The sequence below is a fragment of the Papio anubis genome, chromosome 12 (genome assembly GCF_008728515.1).
Source record: "Papio anubis isolate 15944 chromosome 12, Panubis1.0, whole genome shotgun sequence".
Classification (NCBI taxonomy): domain Eukaryota; kingdom Metazoa; phylum Chordata; class Mammalia; order Primates; family Cercopithecidae; genus Papio; species Papio anubis.
Window position 1 is genome coordinate 78,106,767 of NC_044987.1, and position 24,950 is coordinate 78,131,716.

The window sequence follows — 24,950 nt, forward strand, 5'->3', positions numbered from 1 at the left end:
GCAGAGTTTATTTAGTATTTTTCTGGGTAGAAATCTGACTTTTTTTTAATTCAGCAAGATATGTTTCAAACACACACTATATTCTACACGTTAATTTTTGGGGAGATGCATGGACCTCAGGTTAAGAGCCCCTGATCTCAGGGGTGGGCAGTGGGTGTCTGATGGAAATTGGTGTTAGTTTCAAAGATGGAGAACTGGGCTAGGAGCCTGCCACTCTGGTTTTAGTCTCTGCCGATTTGTGCATGAGTCCAACACACATTTACTGAGCACCGATATACGTCAAGCACTGGGAACACGAAGATTCAATGTCATGCAATTCAGGAAAGTATTTACTGGGTGCCTACTTTGTCAAGCACTCGGTTAGGCTCTGGGGATACAGCAGTGAAGGAAACAGCCCCCACTTGCACGGACCGCTGTGGTCCCAGGCCTGTTTGTTTTTTTGGACTCTGTTCTGCTCCTAGAGATGATGTCAGCTCTTATCCTTTCCCTGCCCTCTCCTTCACTCACTGTCTTGTTCTGGGAATAATACCACCTCACTGGGCTGGCTCTCCGCAGTTCCCAAAGTGCCTCTGCACACGCAATTGCATTTGCTTCTTTCGACAGCCCTATGAGGTAGACATGATCATCATCAGCCCTGTTTTGTCAGTGAGAGGCGGCTGCTTGTGTCAAGGGCTGGCTTTTCAATAGTTCACAGCGAGGTAGCTGCTTTGCCACGCATGAAACCCTGACTCAGAGGCAGCTCGCTGACGAGTGATTTAACATCGGGCTCCTCATGGGCTCACCTCTTGCACAGGATGATGGGATTTTCCAGGCAAGAAAAATCAAGGCTTAGAGAGGTTAAGTGTCTTGCCCAAGTAAGTGCAGACCTGAGATTCAAACCCAGGACTCTCCAGTATCAAGTGACGTTTCCATTTTGCCATGCCGCTTCTCAGTAAAGAGTCACTGCAGCAAGGCAGGGAGGTCCTGTGTCTGGGGTGGGGGTAGGGGTGCGGGGCAGAACCTTGAACCTTGATCAGCTGCATGGGGGCCATGGTGCGGATTTTGTGCCTGGTCCCCAGCTGATGGATCCTCAAAGTATACATGTGGTAAGGAGGGAAGGAAACAAGCCCTGGAAGGCAAAGCTCAGTATCCCAGGCCAAAGCTGTAGGATCCTGGGTAAGGCATGCAGGCAAATGGCCTTCAGATTTCACATAGGGACAGGGAAACATTATGATCCCTCTTCTGTCACCCGGCTCCCAAATCCCACCACTGAACTCTGCAGCTACTCTGTGCCCTGGAGCTGGTGCTGCCTGAGCTCCAGAACTGTGGCTGCTCCTGTCAGTGACTCATTCTTTGAGCTCTCAGGCTGCCAGCCCACCGGAACTGGAGTGGAAGGCTGGCTCAGCCTGTTCCTGTTTACGTGAGAAAGGAAGCTCTGTCCCAGTTAGCTTTTCTTCCCTTCCCAATGTGGCCAGCAGCCACAGGGAGCCCTACCCAAAAGAACATGACACTCAGACCTGCCCGGACTTCATGAACTACCGGCTGTCAGAGCCTGGTGGGCCCTGAGGGATATCTGGTTCAGCTCATTAATTTCTCAGATGGAGAAACAGGCCCAGAGAGGGGAAGTGGCTTGCCCAAGGTCCACAGCCAGCCAAGGGCAGAGCCTGAATGTTGAAGACTTACTGTGTGCTGGGTGCTGCTCCAAGTGCTTTACATATATTAACACATTCAATCCTCACAACAATCCCAAAAGGCAGGCACTGCTCTTATCTCCATTTTACACATGAGGAAACTGAGGCACAGAGACGTTAAGTTACTTGGCCGAGGTCTGCTAATAAATGGGTAGAAACTAAGACTAGAACCCAGGCAGTCTGCTTCCAGAGCCCATGCTATTAGCCACACACGAGATGAGACTAACTCCCCATGCCTAGGACTAGGCATTCTGCCTCCCACACCACATCATTGTTAACAAGTCTCCAGCACTCCCACCCCTCAACCATCTGGGTGATGATGCTGGGCTCCATGGCCTGTCACTGTGTCCAAAATGCCACCAGTAGACACTGACTTCTTGTTCATAGGATTGTTGCTCCTATCTCATTGTGGGGATGGAGGTGGATATAGGAGTGGTAGGGGTGACCTTGGGCAATTTCCCAACAGCTCTCCCCTATGAAGAGATGAATCTACAGGGAGGATTTGCCCTCCTTTATCCTCCTATCTTGCCAGTTTGGAGCCAGGCACATTGTCAGTCTTATGCTGTTCAATACTCACAACTGAGCTGCAGGTTCACATGACTGCCCATGTCTTGCATGGGGAGCCACTGAGGCACAGAGAGGTTAAGTGACTTGCCTGGGATCACAGAGCCAAGTGGTGAACCCAGGTTCGTGGGTCTCCACAGTCTATGACTTTTCTTTTGTTCCACAGAAAGGTCTGGAAACCCACAAGGGGAATGGGTGGAGCAGGTTTGCCTACAGGCCTATTTTGAAGTTTTGCTTGGATAGGTCCAGAATCAAAGGAGGTACTGCTAGAGGAACTGAGAAGGGCAGAGTGGTGGAAGAGTCTAGAAGGAACAGGCCCAATCAGCTACTTCTGCCATTGCAATATCACACCCTCAGCACTCCCGTGGGCTCTGAGAGGAAGAGCCTGGTCTCGCTGGGTACTGCTGTGGTCTCTGTACTCACTGGGAGAGGCTGAAGGTGGCTCCCTATTTTCTGCTACCTTTTGCAGGTGTGTAGCAGGCAAAGTAGGTGTTAGAGTATACGGTGCTGAAGAGCAGAGTCCCTGAAACACGGCAAACACTAACCAAGCACCGGTTCTATGCCTGGCCCTTCACTAAGATTATCTCCTGCCTGCAAGATGTTCTATGTTTCAACCTCGACACTGACCAATAGGACTCCTAGTGAGAGAAGTTCTGGTGGAAAAAATTTCTAGCTTCTCCCAGCAAAGGCTGGGAGTGGATTTGGAGTTCTGGGAATTTGTACTGGCTCTCTGCAACCCCTCCACCCTGTTAGTCCTGCTGATCAGTGAGCAACACGACCAAGAAATCCACAGGAGGAAGTAGGAAGATAAGGGCTTGGGCCAGCAGCAAGTCCATCTCGGATGGTAAGCTGGCTGAAGGAAGGGCCCAAGTCTTGTTCATCTCCACACTCTCCAGGCAGGCAGGATGGGGGTGGGAAAAGGAATCAAATTGTGACATAAGAAGATTCTGGACTAAAACATGGGTGCTCACCACTTATCAGCTACATATGACTTAGGCCAGTTGTTTAACCTCTCTGTAACTTAACTCCTGCGGTGGTCTTAAAATACGTCCGTAATTCTTCACCATTTCTCCCATCAATAGGTGGCATCTATGTCCCCTCTCTGGCTGATTGCCCTGATGGAGTGAAGGTGGCAGAAGTGATGTTATAGGACTGTAAGGCTAGGTTAGAAGAGTCCATGTAGTCACCGGGCATGGTGGCTCACCCTGTAATCCCAGGACTTTGGGAGGTCGAGGCAGGCAGATCACATGAGGTTAGGAGTTCGATGGTAAAACCCCGTCTCTACTAAAAATACAAAAATTAGTCAGGCATGGTGGTGTGCATCTGTAGTCCCAGCTACTCAGGAGGCTGAGGCAGGAGAATCATTTGAACCTGGGAGGCAGAGTTTGCAGTGAGCCAGAGAGTGTGCCACTGCACTCCAGCCTGGGCGACAAGAGCGAAACTCCGTCTTAAAAAACAAACTTGCCTCACAGGACTCAGAGGATGCCATGAATTAAAGCATGCAAAATGCTTAGCCTGCTGCCTGGCACATGGTGAATAGTCAATAAATGGTAGCCAGAATCTAGAGATTATGGGGAAAGGGGAGCGTGAGGGAGAGGTAGCAGTAAGGATTTCCCTTTCATCTGCCAGGTGAGCCCCTCGGGAGTACAATGGGTGCCCCACCTGGAGGTGGGCAGGGGCTTTGAAGCTGCTGGTTGGCAACTGGGGTCGGTGGATGGAGTGGGCATGGACTGGGGGTGGAGGAGTTTTGTCTCTGCCAGCTAATTAAGTCCAGAATGCTAACAAGCTTTCAAAACAAAACAACTCAAGTCCTCTTTGGATGGGATATAATAAAATTGTTCTATCTGAAATTGCAAACAGCTTTGTTGCTGCAAACAAAGGCTCAGTTCTTTGTGCCTCTTTGGCGTGGAGGCCCACAAGTACGAGGGTGAAAAGGGTCAATGAAACTCTGAGGGTGTTGCTTCCCCCAGCAGCTGCCCATGCTGAGAACTAAAAGAGCTGACAGCAGAGGCCCTGGGGCGGTGAGATACCAGAGGTCCCCAGTGCCTGAGACTTAAGCACAAACGCTTGGGGAGGAAGAAACAGACTTAAGAGAGCATCTTGCTCCATCCTCTCATTTCAAAGATGAGAAAACTGATGAGATCCAGAGAATAAGAGGCAAAACCAGGACTGCCATGCTCATCTTTAAGCCTCTAGAGTTCAGTTGTCTCATTAAGCTAGCACATGAAGTTCAACAGGGATTGCCTGTGGATATCTGGAAGGTCTACGGCTTGAGGCCCCATGGCAGTGGAAGGTTGGGTCCTGGCTTGGGGCTCTTTGAAGGGTCCTGTTAAATGCCCTCAGAGGTCTAGGAAAGTCCAGGTGACAGGACGTGAACTCTTCAGTCCAAGGTGCCCCCAGGGCAGCAGGGCAAATCCCAAGCCTCCAGAGGCTGCCACCATCAGATGGTCTTTGCAACCTGGGAGGCTCACACCACGTTCTCAAGGTGTCAGGGGGCCTGGACTCTCTGGCTGTGTGATCTTCGGCATCTATTTCACTACCTCAGGGGGCCTTCCAAGTGTCCTGTAAATTCAAAGAGTGGGACTAGGGGTCTTTTAGGGTCCTTCTATCTCTAAAGATCCACTGTTACTTAAAAATAAATCTGAACCTCTGCTTTAGTTTAATTCAATGGCTTCCCTTTGTTCTTAGGATAAAGACCAAAATATTTGCCCTTGCCATGGCTAACAACAAAGGACCACCATGCTCTGGCCCCTGCTTACCTCCCCAGACTCTACCCACACCTTCTCCTGGTTTTCTCTGGTCTGGCTTCTTCCAGATCCTCTGTTGGAACCAGTATGGGAAGCAGAAAAGTCTGGAAACTGGTGGTTCTGCTCTAGGATGTAAATGTCAAGGAAATCCTCACACAGTCCCCAAGGGAGCATGTAAGCCAATGTTCTCTCTTGCGCTACCTGTGGTGGGGGCTGGGAAGTACAGACATCTGAAAGCCCCTGGCTGGGGAGCTGGTGGGCCAAGTGTTCAGGGACATGTTGGGGAGTGCTGTGCAGCCCTTAGGAGCAAAGGATCAGAGTACCATGGCACCGTGGGGTAACTTAGAAACACAGTGTTGAGTAAAAAGAATGAGATTTAACAGTACAATATGCACAATTAAAAATATAGACACAAAAAACATCACCCATTCTTCAAGGGCACATAGCAACAAAAAATACATATTAAACACATTAACTACAGAGAGAGGGGGCACAGCAGTGGGACATAAAAGTAAATAAGTGACTAAAACTAAAGAGAGAGCCTTTATGGCCCACTGGAGATAAGAGGACCATGCACTGAGGAGTATGATGGACAATGCTCTAGAAACTCTTGAGAACCACCTTTTCCTCTCGGAGTAAATCCAAAAACCACTGAGTTGGAAGTTGAGCCAAGGTCCAATGGGGGAAACAATGAACAGAAATTGAGGGCCCTTCATCCTGTCTGCATCCTGGAACTGGGAGAGCTGGAGAGAGAGAAATCCTGGCTGTTTGGGAATCAACACCTCTGAAGGAAGAAAGACTCATGGACTGAGCTGCAGCAGAGCCAACTGTCAGGGAGACCCCTGGATCTCTTCTCCTCTGAGCTGGTTCACCAACATGACCGCTGAGTCATTTTCTTGACTTTCTACAGGGAGAGGGGAATTCTATGTCTTGGTGGCTGTCTCCAAGAATAACCAGCCCCATCAAGATCCCTGGGGTTGGGTCATCCCCAGGTTTCCACCTGCCAAGCTGAACCAATCAACCCAGAGAGTGGTGACTCAACTGAGAGGGCCCCCTCTCTCATCAGCTATCACTCTCGCGTGGCAAGGATTAGTTACTATTTTGGAGTGGCCAATCATTTTTTCTTAATGATTTTAGAAAATATGAAGACCTGCCCCTACAATAAAAGCATAAAGAAAAACCAAGTCATCCATACTCTTGCCTCACTGAGAAAGGCGTTGGTTTCCTTTTGACGTATTTTTCTCTTGTTGTGGGGGCACTTTTACCTTGTGCATCGTTTTGTACGTAGGCATATCCTGAGACTATGCCCCTTTGGATTACAAGGATTCAATCTTTTTTTTTTTTTTTTTTTAAAAAAAAAAAAAGACAGAGTCTCACTCTGTCGCCCAGGCTGGAGTGCAGCTCACTGCAAGCTCTGCCTCCCAGGTTCACGCCATTCTCCTGCCTCAGCCTCCGAAGTAGCTGGGACTACAGGCGCCCGCCACCACGCCTGGCTAATTTTTTGGTATTTTTTAGTAGAGATGGGGTTTCACCATGTTAGCCAGGATGGTCTCGATCTCCTGACCTCGTGATCCGCCAGCCTCGGCCTTCCAAAGTGCTGGGATTACAGGCGTGAGCCACTGTGCCCAGCCTACAGGGATTCAACTTTTAAGTAATATGGCAGACAGCCTCCAACGTGGCCCTCAGTGAACCCTGCCTCCTGGTCTTCACATCCACGTGCAGTCCCTCCTACGTGGTACCAGGGTGAGTCTTCGTGACCAATAGCACACAGCAGAAGTGAAGGCATGTCACTTCTAGGATTAGGTCCTAAGAGACTGTGACTTCCATTTTGGACACAACTCTTGCTCCCTCGTGTGCTTTCTCTTGGATAACTCACTCTGTGGGGAACCAGCTGCCCTGCAGCGTGGCCGCTGAGGCAGCCTGTGGAGTGGCCTGTATGGTGAGGTACTGAGACCTCTGGCCCAGAGGCTGCAAGGAACTGGAGTCTGCCAGTCACCTGTGAGTGAGCTTAGAAGTGGATTCTTCAGCCACAGTTGAGTTTTGGGATTATTGCAGCCCTGGTCAACATCTTGAGATGTTGTGAGAGATCAGGCCAGACTGACTTAGGCCATGTGGCTAAGTCATTCCTGGTTTCCTAACTTAGAAACTGTGGGGGATAAGAAATGTTGTTGTAAATTGCAAAGTTTTAGGGGTAATTTGTTATGTAGCAAAATATAACTAATGCAAGCGGTTTTATCCCTCCCTCAGGTAATATGGACTTTCATAGCAGGCTGCATTCCCACTGAGGAGAGACAGGCCTAAGAGGCTGGGGGTTGCCCTGCTGCTGGATACCAGGACCCACTGGGAAGCTACTCAAGACTGGCAGAGGGTGGCACTGGGCTGGGTAGAGGACTAACGCACAATTCCAAATGGTCTTGCTTGTGATTGATAAAGGTTTGTCTCAAGCTAGGTGATGTTCAACAGGGATGTGGGAAAAAAGATGGTCTTCTTCGGGCCAGACGCAGTGGCTCATGCCTGTAATCCCAGCACTTTGGGAGGCTGAAGCGGGCAGATCACAAGGTCAGGAGTTCGAGACCAGCCTGGCCAACATGGTGAAACCCTGTCTCTCCTAAAAATATAAAAACTAGCCATGCATGGTGGTGTGTACCTGTAATCCCAGCTACTTGGGAGGCTGAGGCAGGAGACTTGCTTGAACCCAGGAGGCGGAGGTTGCAGTGAGCCAAGATCGCACCACTGCACTCCAGCCTGGGCGACAAGAGTGAGACTCTGTATCAAAAAAAGTGGAAAAAAAAAAAAAAAAGATGATCTTTTTCAATATCTAATAGTCACGTCAGGCACAACACAAATAGGGCTGAGAGGGGGCAGGCTAGTGACTGGTCCTCAGAAGAGGGATGCTCTATGCAAAGCCTTGTCTTATTTAGGAAAATGGTGTGCAATGGGAAATTCTGGGCAGGCTTGTCATCTGTATTTTAAAAGGCAACATTACCCCAGCTGACATCTGGCTTATGTCTGGTTCAGACAGCCTTGTTCCCTCTTTGCTGATAACTCTTTCTGGTACCTTACATCCTTCACGTTCTTTTTTTTTTTTTTTTTTTTTTGTGAGACAGATTCTCACTCTGTCACCCAGGCTAGAGTGCGGTGGCATGATCTCTGCTCACTGCAACCTCTGCTTCCCGGGTTCAAGCAATTCTTGTGCCTCAGCCTCCTGAGTAGCTGGGATTACAGGCACAAGCCACCATGCCTGGCTAGTTTTTGTATTTTTAGTAGAGACAGGGTTTCACCATGTTGGCCAGGCTGGTCTTGAACTCCTGACCTCATGTGACCCACCCATCTCAGCCTCCCCAAATGCTGGGATTACAGAGCCACTGCACCCAGCCCATCCTTCAGGTTTTAACCACTTGGAATTAAAAAGAAATAGCACCAAGGTCCTCATAAACATCCCCACCTGTCCCATGCATCATTTTCATATGTGTGTGTGTGAAATTCTAAAGTTTAGAGATGTAAAGTGATTCAAGCAAGATCCAAGCTCAAAAGGGGCAGAGTCCAAATTCATTCACATCCAGGGCTTCTGAATCCAACAATAAGAAACCGTAAAAAAATGAGCTGTGAATAAGACTTTATGGTTTACAAACCCCCATTCACATCCATTGTCTCACTGAATTCTTATAACTTCCATGAAAAACATTGCTTCTCATTTCACAGTGGAAATGCCTCATGAGACAGATGGAGCAGTACAGGGGCTCGTCCAAGTCCATCAGTGAAAGGCAATGCCCAATACAAGGGCAGACACACTCAGCACTGTCCTTACACCCAGAAAAATGCCCCTCGTCCTGATCTCACACTTTGAAGGGCCCTGCTCCAATCTTCCACCACGTATGCTCCTCCTCACAGGTTAGGAGTCCAGGGAACCAAAGGGACAGTCCCCCTGTAAGGCCACATATTCAAACTCCGCACCCGCCCCCCCACAAGATTCCCTGGTCAAACGGTCCTCAGCCTGATTCCTGGACCTGGTGGCCCTCTTTTCTGACTGCTTTCTGAGAGTACACCGTGCTGTGTGTATTCCTAGAACTGGCTAAGGTGACTGTTTGCAGGAGGTGTGTTTGGAGCTCAGATGTGTGGGCTGGGGTACTACCCAAGTGCCATCTACCCAAGTGCTCATGAGTGTCCTTATGGTGCTGGACAGAGCTGGGGTGGACTGGAGACTGGCTTTCCCTAGACCCCATATTTTGGTGCAGAACTCAGAATTCTCCATTTGAACCAGGCTTTTAAACTCCTTACAAATGAGTATTTGTCAGGGTGGAAGGACAACATATTTCCTTTCAAAGCTTATCAGCTTGCTTCTGAACAGTTAGCTATCCAGACATAACATATACAGCCTTACAGATGTTAGGGGTGGGACTGCACACAGTTGTGCTCTTTGAAGTGGCAGGGAGGAGAGCCAAAGAAAAGAGAAGAGCAAAAGAGCCAAAGATTTAAGCAACAAAGGGTCAGTAGCTCACATAATGCAAGGCTGGGGAAAAGAATGAGACATGAGATGAAGGCCGAGGGTAGGAAGCTTTAGGAGCGGAAGAAGCTAGTGTTAGGAGGGATGTGAAAGCTTATAAAGAGGAAGTTCAGGTGGATGAAGGATGGCCACAGACTCTCTGCACTCCTCCTATCCAGAGGTGGCATTTACTTCCCATCCCTTGGATCTAGGCTGACCCTGTGACTGGCTTTGATCAACAAAATGTAGTGAAGTGACCCTGTGTAACTTCTGGAGCTGGGCCTTCTTTTTTTTTGCCCCTCTTAGAGTGCTCCTTCTGGATAATCACATAAGAAGTCCAACTACCACGAGACCATCATGCTGTGAGGAAGCCCAAGGTAGGAGCACTGAGGTGCCAGATGTATAATAAAAACTTTCTCGGACATTCTATCCCAGCACAGAACGAGGTGTGTACAGCTGAATGAGTGACCCAAGCTGATGCCACATGGAATGGAAGAACCACCCATCTAAACCCTGCATGACCCTCCAAGTCATGAGCAAATAAAATGGTTGTTGTTTCAAGCCACTACATTTTGAGATAGTCAGGCAGCAATAGACAACCAAAACAGATGCTGAGATCTGAAATGAAGAAATGAGCTTAAATGGAAGGATGAGTTTTTTTTGTTTTTTGTTTTTTTTTTTCCCCCAGATATAAAGAACTTTCTGAGAGCTGAGGTGATTTGTCCCTGAGCCAGACCAAAGAGAAAGGTAATGGCATCTGTCACTGCATATCTTAGGAGTATGATGGATGCTCATTTGTCTAAAAGGGCTTTGGCATCAACCTTTGAAGATGCAGGGGACTGGACCAGATGCATTCCTTCTTTCAGTTGCAAAGACTGTCTTTAAGTGTCATCATACATCCAGGCAACTCCCTAGAATATGAGAACTGTTTCTATCCTGGTGAAGGAAAATGGAGGATCATTCTCCCCACCAACCCTGGCCCCTTGACTATGCAAGCAGAAAGCACTCCTGCCTGTGGCTGTGCTGGTTCAGTGAGGTCTCAGACCTGCGATGGGGAGTCAAGAAAGGACCACCGGCTACACTACCCCAACTCCACTGCTGTAGAACTGGCCTGGACCTGAGGCCCAAGCCCTGGGCACAGGAACACAAAGATGCAAAGGCTTTTTTTTTTTTTTTTTTTTTTGAGACGGAGTCTGGCTCTGTCACCCAGGCTGGAGTGCAGTGGCCGGATCTCAGCTCACTGCAAGCTCCGCCTCCCGGGTTTACGCCATTCTCCTGCCTCAGCCTCCCAAGTAGCTGGGACTACAGGCACCCGCCACCTCGCCCGGCTAGTTTTTTGTATTTTTTAGTAGAGACAGGTTTCACTGTGTTAGCCAGGATGGTCTCGATCTCCTGACCTCGTGATCCGCCCGTCTCGGCCTCCCAAAGTGCTGGGATTACAGGCTTGAGCCACCGCACCCGGCCTGATGCAAAGGTTTTTTTCTGTTCACATTCCATATCCTGGAACAATCATCACCGTCACTATTAGCTACCATTTATAGAGCACTGTGTAATAAGTACTTTATGTCCATGAACTCATTTAATCCTCACAAAATCTCTGTGAAGATCTCATCATATTACTACCCTTATTTTAGAGTGAGGAATTTGGAACTCACAGCAGTTAGATAATTCACCTCAGATCATGCTGTTGGTCAACAGTAGAGCCGGGATTTGAACCCAGGTCTGTCTGCCCGGCCATAGCACGCCAAGGCCTAACTAGATGGGCTCTGTCCTGGTGTCTGAGAATAGTTAGCCTCACTTTTGCTGACCAGTGGGCATCTGGGATGGTACTTCCTTTCTCAATACAATGGCATTGTTACAGAATACTGCCCAATTAGTGTTCTTTGCACATCCAAATGGTGTTTCATTTTACTTTATCCATTCTGAAGACTCATGTAAAAAACTCATTGTACTATCAATGACAATAAATATCTCTAAATGCATTTAAAGTCTTGAATGAAAACAGAACCATCAATTCAACAAAGAAATAAAAATCAACAGAACCTCTACCACTGAGTGTTGACAGCTACCGGTGATATCTTAGTACTACTACAATCAGGTCCATCTTCTTGAAGTTTGTCCATTTGAGCTCCTGCACCTGCTCACAGACCAGCTTGAACCAATACTAAGCACCACTCCGGGGGGCTTTGTGAAAACGGGCTAGCTGATCAGGGATGAGGCCCATTATGAGGTAAACCCGCTCCTTAAAATGCTTGACACAGCAGGTTCCTGAAGACATGAACCAAGACCCTATTCATGTTCTAGGTCACTTCTTAGAGGAAGCCTTCCCTGACCCACCAAGATAGGGTTGCATAATGGCTGTACCCTTCCGTGGCACCCTAAACTCTTTAGGAGCAGGGACCCTGTCTGTCTTGGCACTGTATCACTAGTGTCTGGCAAGCATGGAACATGGAGTATGTGCTCAATAAATTTGAGTGGATAAAAGAATCAGGCTGCCTTTTCAACTGACCTTGTTGGCTACTGGTGCAAGACCTTATCTGTGGCATGGTAGGAAGGCTATGCACGCTATGACTTGTTCCTTCCTGCTGGTCAGAGATAGGTGCTGCAGGATTAGGGTGACAAAGCTTTCCTTGATTCAGGCCTCCAACTCCTTTACTTTAAAAACTGGCACTCGGGATGGGCAGTGGCTTCTTGCTGAGACCTAGACCTTGTCCTCGGCCTGAAGGGAGGGTCCACTGAATACCTACAATGATACAGAGCAGAGTGCCTAGGGCTGGATTGGGGACAGGTTGCAAGACATCAGGATCTAAGGTAGAGAGTAGGTCTCAGAATCACCAGCCCAAGAGGCCAGCTGTTCCTACCAAAGGTGCAATGGCCTACTCAGGCCTTCAGCATACTCATGACCATGCATAAAGCCAGCTAATCATGACACACTGAAATCTCAGGTTGGTAGGGATTGTCACGGCTCCAGCCAGCCGCCCGCAGAAAGGCTCCAGGAGTACTCTGTTTCCAAGAGCAGTGTTGTCCTTAGACCTGGGCCCCATCTCTTCTGTCCATGTCACTCCCCATAAGCAGAGAAGTCCATAGGGCTCAGGATATATACTCAGCTAGAGTCTCTTACCAGCTGGTGTCCATGTTCCCCTTTCCAGGCTATACTCTAACTACTAGGACTTCAGGATTTCCTGCCCAAATGGCTTGAAGCCTGCACGGGTCTCTTGCTCAGGTACATCCCTGTGAGGGTAGACAGTCTCCTGCTTATGCATCTTCAGGTTGGAGGGGTGGCCAAGGGGTAGCTATTAGGGTGGAGTGTGGACCAAGCTTGGACATACAGACTGGCCTGCCCACATGCATGCATGCAAGCGACGGCCTTTGCAGTGCAGGACTGAGCAGCGGTGGTATACTGTGAGGGTCTTTATTGGTAGTCTGACCTTGGTCCCTGCAGGCCTGCCCACGAGTCTGCATGATGAAGATGCTGAGAGCAATGCCTGGCGATATTGCTGTATTCCATGTGCTGGCCCCCACTGGCACCCACTATTGCTTTATCTATCTCCTTCTACCTTGTACCTCCGCGGCAACTGCTGGGAGCTAGGACTATACTGGGCTAGGCCTGTACTGGTGCTGGTTGGGGAAGGAGTGGAGGCCCCAGCATTAGCAGTACCGCCTGGTGTCTTGCAAATGTGAACACCTACACATAGAAGAAGGGAGAGTGTGAGTTTGGATGCACCAAAGTGTTTGGGTGACTATGAGCAAACGAAGTGAGCAAGAAAGGAAGAGTGAAAGAGAAAAGGAGGGTGACCACATGAAAAAGGGTGTGTGCACGAGGGAGGAGAAACACACATGCATATGCATGTGTATGTGCATGGGGGTGCAGAAGGCAGTGGGGTAGACACTCAGTGCCCCCACAGTACCTGGGAGCTGGGCATGACTGAGAGCCTGGGAAGAGGATAGAGAATGGAGAGGGAGAAAAGGAGTCTGCCTAGTCATTTTTGAGTGTGTGTGAAGAAGGGGTACAGTTGTGGGAGAGAGAGAAAGACACCTAAGGAGGGAACGAGAGAGCAAGCACATCTCCAGGAAGCATGCAGAGCGGAAGCCGCGGGATGGAGGGATGGAGCTGAGAGAGGTGAGTGTGCAAGAGGAAAGCATGCAGGTGTGTGAGCCTGGAGGTGTGCGTCCGCCCCTGCAGGGCTGTGTGAGACAGAGGGAGGCCACGTGTCTGGGTGACTGCGTGGGTACATGCATGTGCATCGGGGAGCATGCGGCTGTGACAAGTGAGCACAAACACGAGGGTGCGAGCACACTGTGAGGTGTCCCAGGGGCTGTGAGGCAGCATGCCTGGCCCTGGGCATTGTGGCAGGGGGTGGCAGGGGGTGTTGGTGATGCTGAGGATGTTTCCACACCAGAAAGCTCTGAGGGAACTGTATGACCTGCCCCGTGTTGGCTCAGATCTGGATGACCACGGTGGCTGGGAATGTTGGCCATGTTGCCCCTATCCGGAGGTGGGTGTGGGAACGAATGAGCCACTAGGCATGGCTGGCCCTCACTCTGCCTCACCTCTGGGCAAGACAGCCAGGAGGGGAGACAGTTCTTGAGGGCTGGATTTTTATACCATCATTATGCAATTGCCTGTAGTGCTCATGGGCTCCTTCTAAAGGCCTAACACTCCAACTCCCTTGGCCTACAAACCCCCATTTCCTTTTATGTCCAAGCTGCAGTACAGGTCAGTGTCCTTTGCAAACATTTGTGGAAGTTTACTCTACACCAGGCTGTGGTGTAGAGTAGAATTCCACAAATTCACAATATGAATTTACCCTATTCACAGTGCCAAACCATCCCCCAGTTTTTTCCCATCCCTCTCTTCATGGCTGTAATTGTCTTCACAGCACTTACCACTATTAGCCAAACTATGTGGCATGACTTACTTGTTTGTTGTCTATTTTTGCCTTAATAGCAAATGTCTGTACAGCATTTGCTACATGCCAGGCACTGTGCTAAACTTTCTGTTAATTTACTGAATCCTCTAACAACTCGACACAGCGGTGAATATTGTTCTTGTTATATTGTGAATGGGAGGCCCAGAAGGATTCAGTAGCTTGTCCATGATCATCCCACTGGTAAGTGGTGGGGCCAAGCTGAGGTCTGGAGTCCCTGCTCTTGACCAGCACATAATCCTGTCCTGGGAGGGTGGGCCATTTTTTCATTTTGGATTTCTATTTAATCTCTACTGCTTACAACAGTGTCTAGCACACGTAGGTGCTCAATCAGTAGTGACAGAATGAAGAAATGAGGGAATACATGCTGGACATGGAGGATGCAGAGATGAAACAGAGAGGCGCTTGCCTTCAGAGAGCTCATGGGCCCGTGGAGGCAGCAAATAATTACTGCAATCCCCTATGAGGACGGCATCATGGGAGTCTAGAGGGTCACACAACTTGCTCAGCCTCTGCAAGCAGGACTTCCCAGAGGAAGGACACAGATGGGGACAGGCACAGTGACACTGTCTATCTCCTCCAAACTCCTATCTGGCATAAACACACCTTAACTCTTTCTGCCTCAGTCCACAGGTTGCCAGAAGATGACAGTAGTTCCATTGGGAAAACAGAGGCAGAACAAGGTAGTGGTGAGGACATGGGCTACTGAGAGAGACTGCCTGGAGTGAATCCTCCCTCTACCAGCTAAGTGACCTTGAACGGACTGCCTAAGCTCCCTGGGCCTTAGTCCTCTCATCTGTAAGATGGGGGTAGCAAATGACACTGATTTCCTAGGATATTACATGACCAATACTCTTCTATTCTACACTGGTTGCTGGTTTTCGGGGAGAAATGGGAGAGAACATTGGGATTAACATATTATGCTTATTACTGCAAGCCTCTCTGCTGTGGCTTCATCCCATTTTGCAGAAGCAGCTCAGAGCCAAACTTGTCCATGAACTTTCCTTAGGGAAGGGACTAGGTCTGTTTTATTTACCACGATATCTCTAGCACCTATTACAGACCCTGAGACCCAGCAGGTGCTCATAAATACTTGAGTGAATGACTGACTGGTAAAATTTATTTATTCCCCCAGGACCCTTATGAGGATAAATATTCATATTGCTATTGTTTCTATTCACAGTTGAGGGACTGGAGCTCCAGCAAGGTTAAGTGACTCGTGCATAAACACACAGCCTGAAGCAGAACAGGCAGACTCAAACGTCAAACCCCATGCTCTTTCGTCCTCCACACCGTGCTACTCTCTGAACTCCTGCTCATCCTGTCCTATTTTCCGCAGATTTCTTCTAGCCAGTGGGGCCATCCCTGATTGTAGCGTCATCTCCGAATTCTATGACTCATATCTGAATCACAGAACCGTTTAATAGTTGAAGGGAACTTCTGATGTCATCTGGACCTCCCACCCATTGTGGAAATTTCCTCTCCACTGTCTATCTATCCAGTACTTGAATGCCTCCTGTGACAGAACACTCATTTCTCCTTCTGGAATTATCGAGTTCTATGACTGGACAGAGAGTTCTGTGTCTATGGGCCAACACGCCTGTCTTTAATTTCAATGCCTTGGGCTTACGTCATCCTAAGATACACAGAATAGATCTGCTGCTCCTTCCACAAGACAGCCATTCAGATATTCAGGCAGTTCTCACATCTTTTCAGAGAATTCTCCTCTTCAAGACAGATGGCGTCCGCGGTAGACTATCTCAACAGGCTGTCTGAAGTGTTTTGAGCAATGGCACCCCCTACTGGTTAAGGTATGAACTGCACCAAAGGGCTTCCTCAGGAGCCGGGGGCACTGAGTGTGTGGTATGAATAAAATACCACTTATTTTGAAGAGTCATCGCTTTAGACTCATACCTGATTGTTTCCAGTGTCTGTCTTAAAGAGTGTCACATGAAGACTCCATTCTAAGGTTCCTTGCCAATCATGAGGTCTCTGACAAGCTACAGGTTTGGGATTTCAAAGTTAAGAGTTCAAAAGACTTTTCCTTTTTTTTTTTTTTTTCTGGACGGAGTAATGCTCTGTTGCCCAGGCTGGAGTGCAGTGGCGTGATCTTGGCTCACTGCAAGCTCCGCCTCCCGGGTTCACGCCATTCTCCCGCCTCAGCCTCCGAGTAGCTGTGACTACAGGTGCCCGCCACCACGCTCGGCTAATTTTTTTGTATTTTTAGCACAGACAGGGTCTCACCGTGTTAGCCAGGATGGTCTTGATCTCCTGACCTTGTGATCCGCCCACCTCGGCCTCCCAAAGTACTGGGATTACAGGTGTGAGCCACTGTGCCCGGCCCAAAAGACGTGTCTTCTAACAAAATGTTTGGAAGGAGAGATATAAAAATACATGCTGTGTTACAGGATTATGGTGATTTTTCTTTTTTCTATTTGTATTTATTTTCTAATATTTTGACAGTTAACCTTTTGTTATACGAAGGAAAAGAACAATAAAAACTTATTAAAAAATGTGAAACTCTCCCCCCCACCTTCTTTTTCTTCCTTCTGAGGCTATTTATCATGGCGTGGGTCATGGGGCTACAACTGGGACAAGCTGCCACCCTGTGGACAAGAGTGCCTTGGTAATGTCTCCATGGTGGCTGCAATGGCCTGGCTCCCTGCAAGTGTGGTCAACTGGACTCAAGCAGCACAGTTTCACCCTCGAGCCGGGCTTCTCAACAGGGAGGTCAGGTAGTTCTCCACATCCCCCACCCCATCCTTGGCTCATGCTGCCTTCAGGTTTTGTTTCCTATCCTTACCTCTTGAAGTCAGCCCAGCACTGAATGGTCAGTGGTCATTCCCTAGGAGCCCCGGACTCCCCAGCTCTTCATCCTTCTCTTCACTTCCTAGCACACCCTCAGTGGCCTGCTCTTCCCTCCCTGTGAGCCTAGAGCAGCTCCAAATGATAACAGGTCAGAAGGCATCAGGGATTAGAAAAACAAGTCCCCATTTAAACGAAGAGCTATGGAGCAGCCGCATGGGTTTTCTCACTCAAGTTCACAGCTAGCTAGGCTTTACTCCAGCCCCGGCATCAGCCGGGGCATTCTCTCTCCGCTCTGAGGTCTGGGGAGGACCTGGGTGCTGGGAAGACTTACCCGGTAGCCTCTCACTGCAGCACATGTCCAGGGCTCCTCCCTCGAAGTCATCAGCAGCGTGGTTCTCTCTCTCACTCCTGCAGCAGAATGGAAAAGGTGAGATGACGCTGTTGAGCCAGAATCAAGACAAAAACCTTGAGCAAAGATAAGAAGCCTCCCTCTCCTGTATTCTGTATCCCTTTGGATAACTCCACCCCATCAAAGGGACCTGAGGAAAATACCCGCCTATTGACGGGTCAAGCTGCAGAGGCAGGAGCAGAATTTTGCACGTGTCTTCCGTGTGGAATCAGTGGCAGCAGTATCATCACAACCATCATCATCATCATCACCATCATCATCTCTACCACAGAAGGAGGATTTACTATATGCAAGCACCTTGCAAACTTTACCACATTAAATCCTCACTATGATCTCATGAATGAGGGATCACTAAACAGGCTCAGAGAGGTTAAGTAACTTGCCCAAGGTCACACAGCTCAACAGAATAGAGAGGAGTTTGAAATTATGGCTTAGGACTCCGGGCTCATGCTCTCGCTGCTGTACTATTCTGTCTCCTAGTTCCAGTGGTTTTGAACCATGGGTGGACAAGAAGAGGGCTCTGAGTAACCCACAATCCTGTGTCCAGCTCTCCAAGATGTGCAAGTCCCCTCTGCCCCAGGCAGTGAAAAGTGGCACGCAGAACTCTTCCCCAGAAATAGCTACAAAAAGTAGTTACATACATGTTTTGTATAGTCTAAATGTTTCCTTCCTGAAATCAGAGAACCCTCTTTCTAGCCTATCAGGGCACCTTATAGGACAGTATGGGGGTCTAGTTTTTCTCCTTTACCTAGTAAGCTGGAAAAAGGTTGCTGGAGATCAGCCAGACCCCATGAGGCATCTTTAGATATATCTTGAGAGCAACCACTTGGCTCACAGGGGTTCTACCCTGGGAATGGCCTGAAATGCCGCGTGGGCTCTAGTGGCCTTGTCTGCCTTTCATGTCTCTGACCCTTGGCAGTAGCTGATGACTGATTCAAGGCTGGACACACAAACCAGGCTGGGTCAATCAGATCTTCTCCCTTGCACATTGAAAATGCATCCTGGTGCACTTTGCTTGGCTGAATCATGAAAGCCAGAGTGCCCCGGAGAGAAGACCTGCAAACATCTGCTGATGAGGGCCTGAGAGCTGCGTTGTTCCCATTTGTACTGAGTCTTGGACAATATGTCCGTCCAGACCACAAGATGGCCATGGATCCTTCCAATAAATCTCCACATTTTAGCTTATGCCAGTGGGATGTGATTTCTGAAACTGGCAACCAAAAGAACCCTTGACATAGCCTTGCTAGCATACTTCCAGGAATTTCAGAGGCTCAGCTGCCTCTCTGCCCCTGAGTCCTGCTATCCTGCTTCTTAGACTGGCCCTGGGGCCTGTTTCATGCCTAACTCCAGATTTTAAATAATTAAGGGCAGAAAGGCCAGGTTCAGGGTGTCCCTTCTCTCTCTGATATCTTCTTTTTCAACTGGCATTATATTATTTTATTTTTTCCTCAATCCAATTGCCAGGGTCTCTGAGAATCGCAAGTCCTAGAGCCCTCCAGCACTCCTGCAGAGAGGTCACTTCCTTCAAGGTAACGTTAAGTGCTTTCTTTAAATGTCTCTGGAGTCCCTTCATCTTTCTCCCGCCCCATCTTGGTCCCAGTCACTATTATCTCTTGCCTAGATTGCTGTGGCAATATTTTAACTGGTTGCTGGCATCCACTCAGGCTGGCCTCCAAAACATTCTCCACATGGCTCCAATGCTTCTGGCATAGAAAATCTGTGCAGTTTACAACCTGCACAACTGGATGTGGAAGTCCCCTCTGCCCCAGGCAATGGAAAGTGGCATGGAGAACTCTTCCCCAGAAGAGAGGAGCCAGAATCAGTTCCTCAAAACTCCATGTTTATCACACAACCTTTCTTGAAAAAATATTTTCATGGCATCCTTATTGTACTTAGAACAAAGAGAAAAATCCTCTGGCATAGTTCACTAGATGTTGGGTGGTCTGGTCCCTGTTGATCCCTCCAGCCTCACCCCATGTACCTCTCCTCCTTGACCTCTGCACTCCAGCCACACTGGGAAGGCTCTTTCCTCACAGTGCCTTTCACATGTTTTTCTCTCTACCTACTACCTAGAGAGGTTCTCTAGCTCTACCTCTTAGTACTTTTTACTCATGGTAGGCACTTGACACAGTTAGAAATGTCACTGTAATTTATGCCATTATTCAACACCTGTCTTCATCATTAGACTGTAGCTTTCATGAAGGCAGAGTCCACTATTTCTGTTTTATTTACCATCATATCTTCAAAGCCTCGCACAGTGCCTGGTTCGTAGCAGGATGTTCAATAAACAAACACTTATGGAATAAGTAAATGTTGACCTGATGTTCTTGAGAAAACATTAGGAGCCTCAAAAACACAGCCATCATCTGAGCTGCTTTGTGGATGGGTCTTTGCTAAGTAGCTGGGAGCTCTCCTCCATAGCTATTGTCCACAGAAGTCAGAGAATCACAGACTTGGAAGGCCTCTCATTTTACAGAGGAGAAACTGAGGCAGAGGATGGAGTCTGACTTGCCCCACATTTTATATTGAGTTGGTGGCGGCCACAGGGATTGTGTTTGAGAGCGGCCATAGGGATTGTGTTTGAGAGCACCCACCCCCAAACCTCCAATCCTAAACTTGTTCTTTCCTTACCCTAAAGAGCACCCAGCTGGACGGCAGCACCATGAGGGCTGACCCCTGGCTGGGTACAGAAAGGCACAGTATCCAGATACCTCTGGAAGGGGACCCATGTGTGACTCACACCTGCTTTTCACACCTTAAGCCTCTCAGGCCCCAAGCTGTGTTCAGAATAGCTCAGTGCTGCATGTGTGCAGTGGACTCTATAAATAAGCTTCCTAGAAAATGACTAATTTCATAACCAGAAAAGCAGAACGAGTAGCACCTCTTGACTGCAGGGGAAAATGGAGCAAGAGCCTGCTGCTCTTCCCTGTAGTCGAATGACTCCAGGCAACACCAGCCAAAGCCTGCATGTCCAGGCTGTCCAGAGGAGGGTTTAATTAGCTTTCCAAAGAAAATAGATGGCCCATTCAGGCTGGATGGGGAACCCAGTCTCTGGGCGCTGCCTTCCTCCCTCCCCACCAAGAGCAGAAATAGCTGATTTTATTGGATTGCTACGGCTCCTGCTCTCTCCTTCCCCACTTCTATCAGCCAGGCAAGAGGAACAGAAAACCAGCCTGTGACAACAGCAGCCACTTGCTGGGCTGCCCCCACCACTGCTTCCCTTATACCCAGAGAACACTAGGGATGAAGGGACTTGGAAATCACCCAGCCTGCCCCCGCTTCACTGATGGAGGATGTCCCAGAGTGAAAGCAGCTTCCCAAAGCCATCGTCACATTCAACAGGCATGTGCTCAGCACCTCCTGTGAGCAAGGCCTGGAGCTGCCCTAGGAATACAGTGATGAATAATCCAGGTCCCTCTTTGCAGGCTCCCAGTCTTCTCAGGGAGACAGACATGCAGACACGACCGTACCCTGATGCCTGCTTTAATCGATGTATGCATGTGACCACCTTGGGGAAGGCTCTGCTCATTTGTGGGGAGGGGCAAGGGGAAGAGGAAGTCTTCTCCAAAGGGGACACAGGAGCTGGTTTTAATGGTTTTTAAATTTAATTAATTAATTAATTTTTGAGATGGAGTCTCACTCTGTTGCCCAGGCTGGTGGAGTGCAGTGACGTTATCTCAGCTCACTGCAACCTCCGCCTCCCCGGTTCAAGTGACTCTCCGGCCTCAGCCTCCCAGTAGCTGGGATTACAGGTGCCCGCCACCACGCCCAGCTAATTTTTGTATTTTTAACAGAGACGAGGTTTCACCATATTACTCAGGCTGGTCTCAAACTGCTGACCTCAGGTGATCCTGCTTGCCTTGGCCTCCCAAAGTGCTGGGATTACAGGTGTGAGCCACCATGCCCGGCCAGGAGCTGTTTTTTAAAATATGTTTTTAGGTGAATGAGGGGTTGGGAAAAGGATTTCTTGGGTAGAGCAAATAGAAAAAGTGAGGCATGGAGACCCAAGATGTACGGAACATCTGGTGCAATCAGAAGTAGGCTGGTCAGTGGGATGGAGCAGCAGATGGGGGCTAGGCCTCAGCAGAGGCACGTGGGCAAGAAGCAGCCTAGAAGCCAGAAATCCTGCCTCCCGGGGGCGGGGGAAGCCCTCTTCCACTTGATCATACGGCTTCCCTGTGGCTTCCCTGCACTGAGAGTGATGCTGGCTCTCTCACACCTGGTCTGGCTGGGTAGGTCTGTAACAGGAAGTGGGGCAGCAGCAGCTTATGTTTAAGGAATGGACTTTAGACCCAGCTGGTAGCATCCGATCTGGTCTGAAACTACTCTTTACTGTGTTAAAATTCCCATAGCATAAAATTCAACATTTTGACCATTTTAAAGAGTACAATCCAGTGGCATTTAATACATTCATAACATTGTGCAATCATCACAATGATCTGCTTCCAGAATATTTTTGTCACCCCAGAAGGAAATCCTGTACCCATTAAGAAGTCACTCCCTGTCCTCCTCCCTCCAGCCCCTGGCAACTGCTTACCTGCTTTCTGTATCTATGGGTTTGCCTATTCTGGATATTTCATATAAATGGAATCATAAAATATGCAGCCTTTTGTGTTTGGCTTCTTGCACTTAGCATAATGTTTTCTAGGTTCATCCAAGTCCGCAGTATGCATCAGTACTTCATTCCTTTTCATGGATTCCTTTTCATGGCTGAATAATATTCTACTGTAGGATAGATGATGTTTTATTTATCTGTTCATCAGTTGAACATTTGGGCTGTTTACATCTTTGGGCTATTTGTGAATAGTGCTCCTATGAACCACACTGCTCTGTTTCCACTCTCCTCCCATCACGCGTGTGGTTTGGGGCAATGCTTTCTGCGCTCTGGGTCTGAGGCCTCACTTATGAAAATAAGGTGGTTGGACTCTAAGCCCATTGTAACTCGAAAGTCATCACCTTCCTTGGCTCGTTCGTACGTGTGAAGGTAATGTGTCGTGCAGCTACGCCACTAGTGCTGGGTGCTGGAGACCCAGCCTAGACCACCCAACCCCATTTTCCAGAAGCTCACGGCCAGTGCAGAAGACATAGAACAGATGCTGCTGTGGGCTGGGTGAAGTTCTAATAGAGGCACCGCCCCTCTGCCTGGGGGGTGGAGCGGGGGATGGGGGATGCTATTAGGAGACATCCTGGAGTCTCCTTACATGAGGTCCCAGCTTTGCCCAGGACTTATGTAGAGAAACAGCTGGCTGGTTTGCTGAGCCAGTCAGGGAGCCTAAGCCTGCTTCCAAGATAGGTGAGGAGCAAGGGGGAACTGGGATGCTGAAGCCAGGATTCCTGGGTGTGAGGCTGAGCCAAGCCCAGGCAGACATGCCTTCTATTCTGGGCTTTGTGCTCCTGGTACCCCATTAACACCCCTCACTATCAATGTGGGGCTCTTATCACCCTCTTAAAGCTCCAACCCCACCTGACATTTTTATTTGCTGAGTTGAACCTGTCCATTCCTCCTTTCGAGCCCTGTTTGTGCTGTTCCCTCAGCCTGGAAAATCCTTTTCCCCTTTTGTCAAATCTTACTCATTCTCCAAGGTGCGACTCAGGTGGTACGTCTCCCACGGAGCACTCCCTGATCTCTCAGGAAGAACTGCGTCCTCCCACTTCTGGGCTCCCCCACACACCTGGTTCATATGTCCCTTTGTCTCTTACTTTGTTCTGCTGCTATAGTTAGCTGTTTATGCACCTGCCTCCCCCACCAACTTCCGACTTTGGAGCATCCTCACCCCCCTCAACCACCTCTGCATCCCATGTGTTCAGCACAGGGCCTGAGCCTGTTGATGTACATGTTAAAGGCCAAATGCGGGGTAGTGGCAGGGTCTCAGGGTTGGTAGCTTTAGGGGCTCTAGGAAGGCAGATTCCAGCTAGGAGCCTCCCAATTAAAGAAGATGGCCAAACCATAGCCAGGAAGAGGCCCATAACGCCATCCAGATTTTCATCAGCATGTTCAGCAGGCAGGGGGCAGAGGACATGCTGGTTTCATGGAAAAGGAATGATCAGGATGACCACCTCATGAGAATGAGTCATGTGCCCCAGAGCATCCAGATGGAGGCTTGGCCTCCTCAGTGGGTGGGCTGCAGGGGGACGGCATAAATGCTCACTCACCTGGCTCCCTCATAATTCATTCCCAAGGTGTCTGGATGGGGAAGGGTGCCATCTTCCAGTGCAGGAAGCTTTCTCAGCAAAAAGCAAGCTGGAGATATAAATGAAGGAGAGAGGGCAGTTTCAGATCATCCAGATGGGAAAACAGGGGCAAAGAGAGATTAAGTGACTAGTCTCCGGTCACGCAGTGTGCCAACAATTTGTTTTCAGGTAGTCAAAACCCTGATTTCCTGTTGGGAGTCACTTTTCTCCTCCCCTGGTGTCCTGCTTGCCCCTTGCTACAACAGAGAGTCCAGAATCAGAACTCAGTTACCTGTTATTTGTATCATACCCCGAAGCCTTCTAATAAATATCTTTTCTGCCTAAGTTACTCAGAGTCCTCTTCTGTTGCTGGCAACCAAATAACCCAGACTGATGCGTGCAGCAAACTCGTGGAATGAATAGGCTCTGAGCCCAGGACTCCCAATGCTTAGTTCACTGCTATTTCCATCCTGCCAAGCTGCCTACCCTCCTTGCCCAGCTGTCCACTGTCCAGCCATCTGTCCTCACGTCTGAGCAGACTGCAAACTTGAGTGTTCTGGATCCTAAACACAGGGTCTGAGTGTTCTCTGCTTGGGATGTGCCCAGACAAATGACTTCCCTTCCATCCCTGCTCTTCTCTGAGTGGGAGAAGCAGGGTGTGGGCATGGCAGAGACCCCAGGGAAGAGAAGATGAAAAGTGTAGGGTAGGCCCAGCCTGCTGAGGGGCTCGGGCAACAGTTGTCCATTTTTCATTTGAGTCTGATTCAGGGATTGGACCATTCATTTGTTCAACCCGTTTACTAAACACTTTCCATGTTCAGGCTACGTGTGGGACCCTGGGAATACAATGAACGACAAGCATCTCGTGGGGGATGTAGGTAAGAAGAAAAGGCAATGGCGACACAGGTGACCCGTGTGCGGGGAGACGAGCAGGGTGCCCTGGGAGTGCCAGCCAGACCCCTGAGGAGGCAGAGGACTCAGGAGAGTTTCGGTTCCCAGGAAGGGTCATCTCTGATGAGATGTGAAAGAGGAGTGCGGGGGAGAGGCTGTGGGATGAGACAGGAGGGGGTGGGGTGCTCCAGGTAGAATAAGGACATGTAGACAGGCCTGGAATTGACACAAAGCAGGGCACATTCAAGGACTAGAAAGAAATGTAGTCTAAAAAGGGAG

General features: G+C 49.0%; 1 protein-coding gene across 3 annotated transcripts in view; it reads right to left on the bottom strand.

Moving 5' to 3' along the window:
• PTPN5 (protein tyrosine phosphatase non-receptor type 5) overlaps positions 1 to 24,480 on the bottom strand; it is a 45,681-nt gene extending 21,201 nt beyond the window's left edge. Inside the window, exons 1-2 of one of the 3 annotated variants that reach the window (XM_031653367.1) lie at positions 23,763 to 24,480; positions 17,532 to 17,608 (exon numbers count right to left, since the gene is read on the bottom strand). In XM_031653367.1, the coding sequence (XP_031509227.1) occupies positions 17,532 to 17,608; positions 23,763 to 23,782 (97 nt within the window). In that variant the 5' untranslated portion in view covers positions 23,783 to 24,480. Of the gene's footprint in view, positions 1 to 17,531; positions 17,612 to 23,762 lie in introns of those variants that run through there. The other 2 variants (XM_031653368.1, XM_017948563.3) reach the window with 2 other exon arrangements.
• Between the last annotated feature and the right edge of the window lie 470 nt (positions 24,481 to 24,950).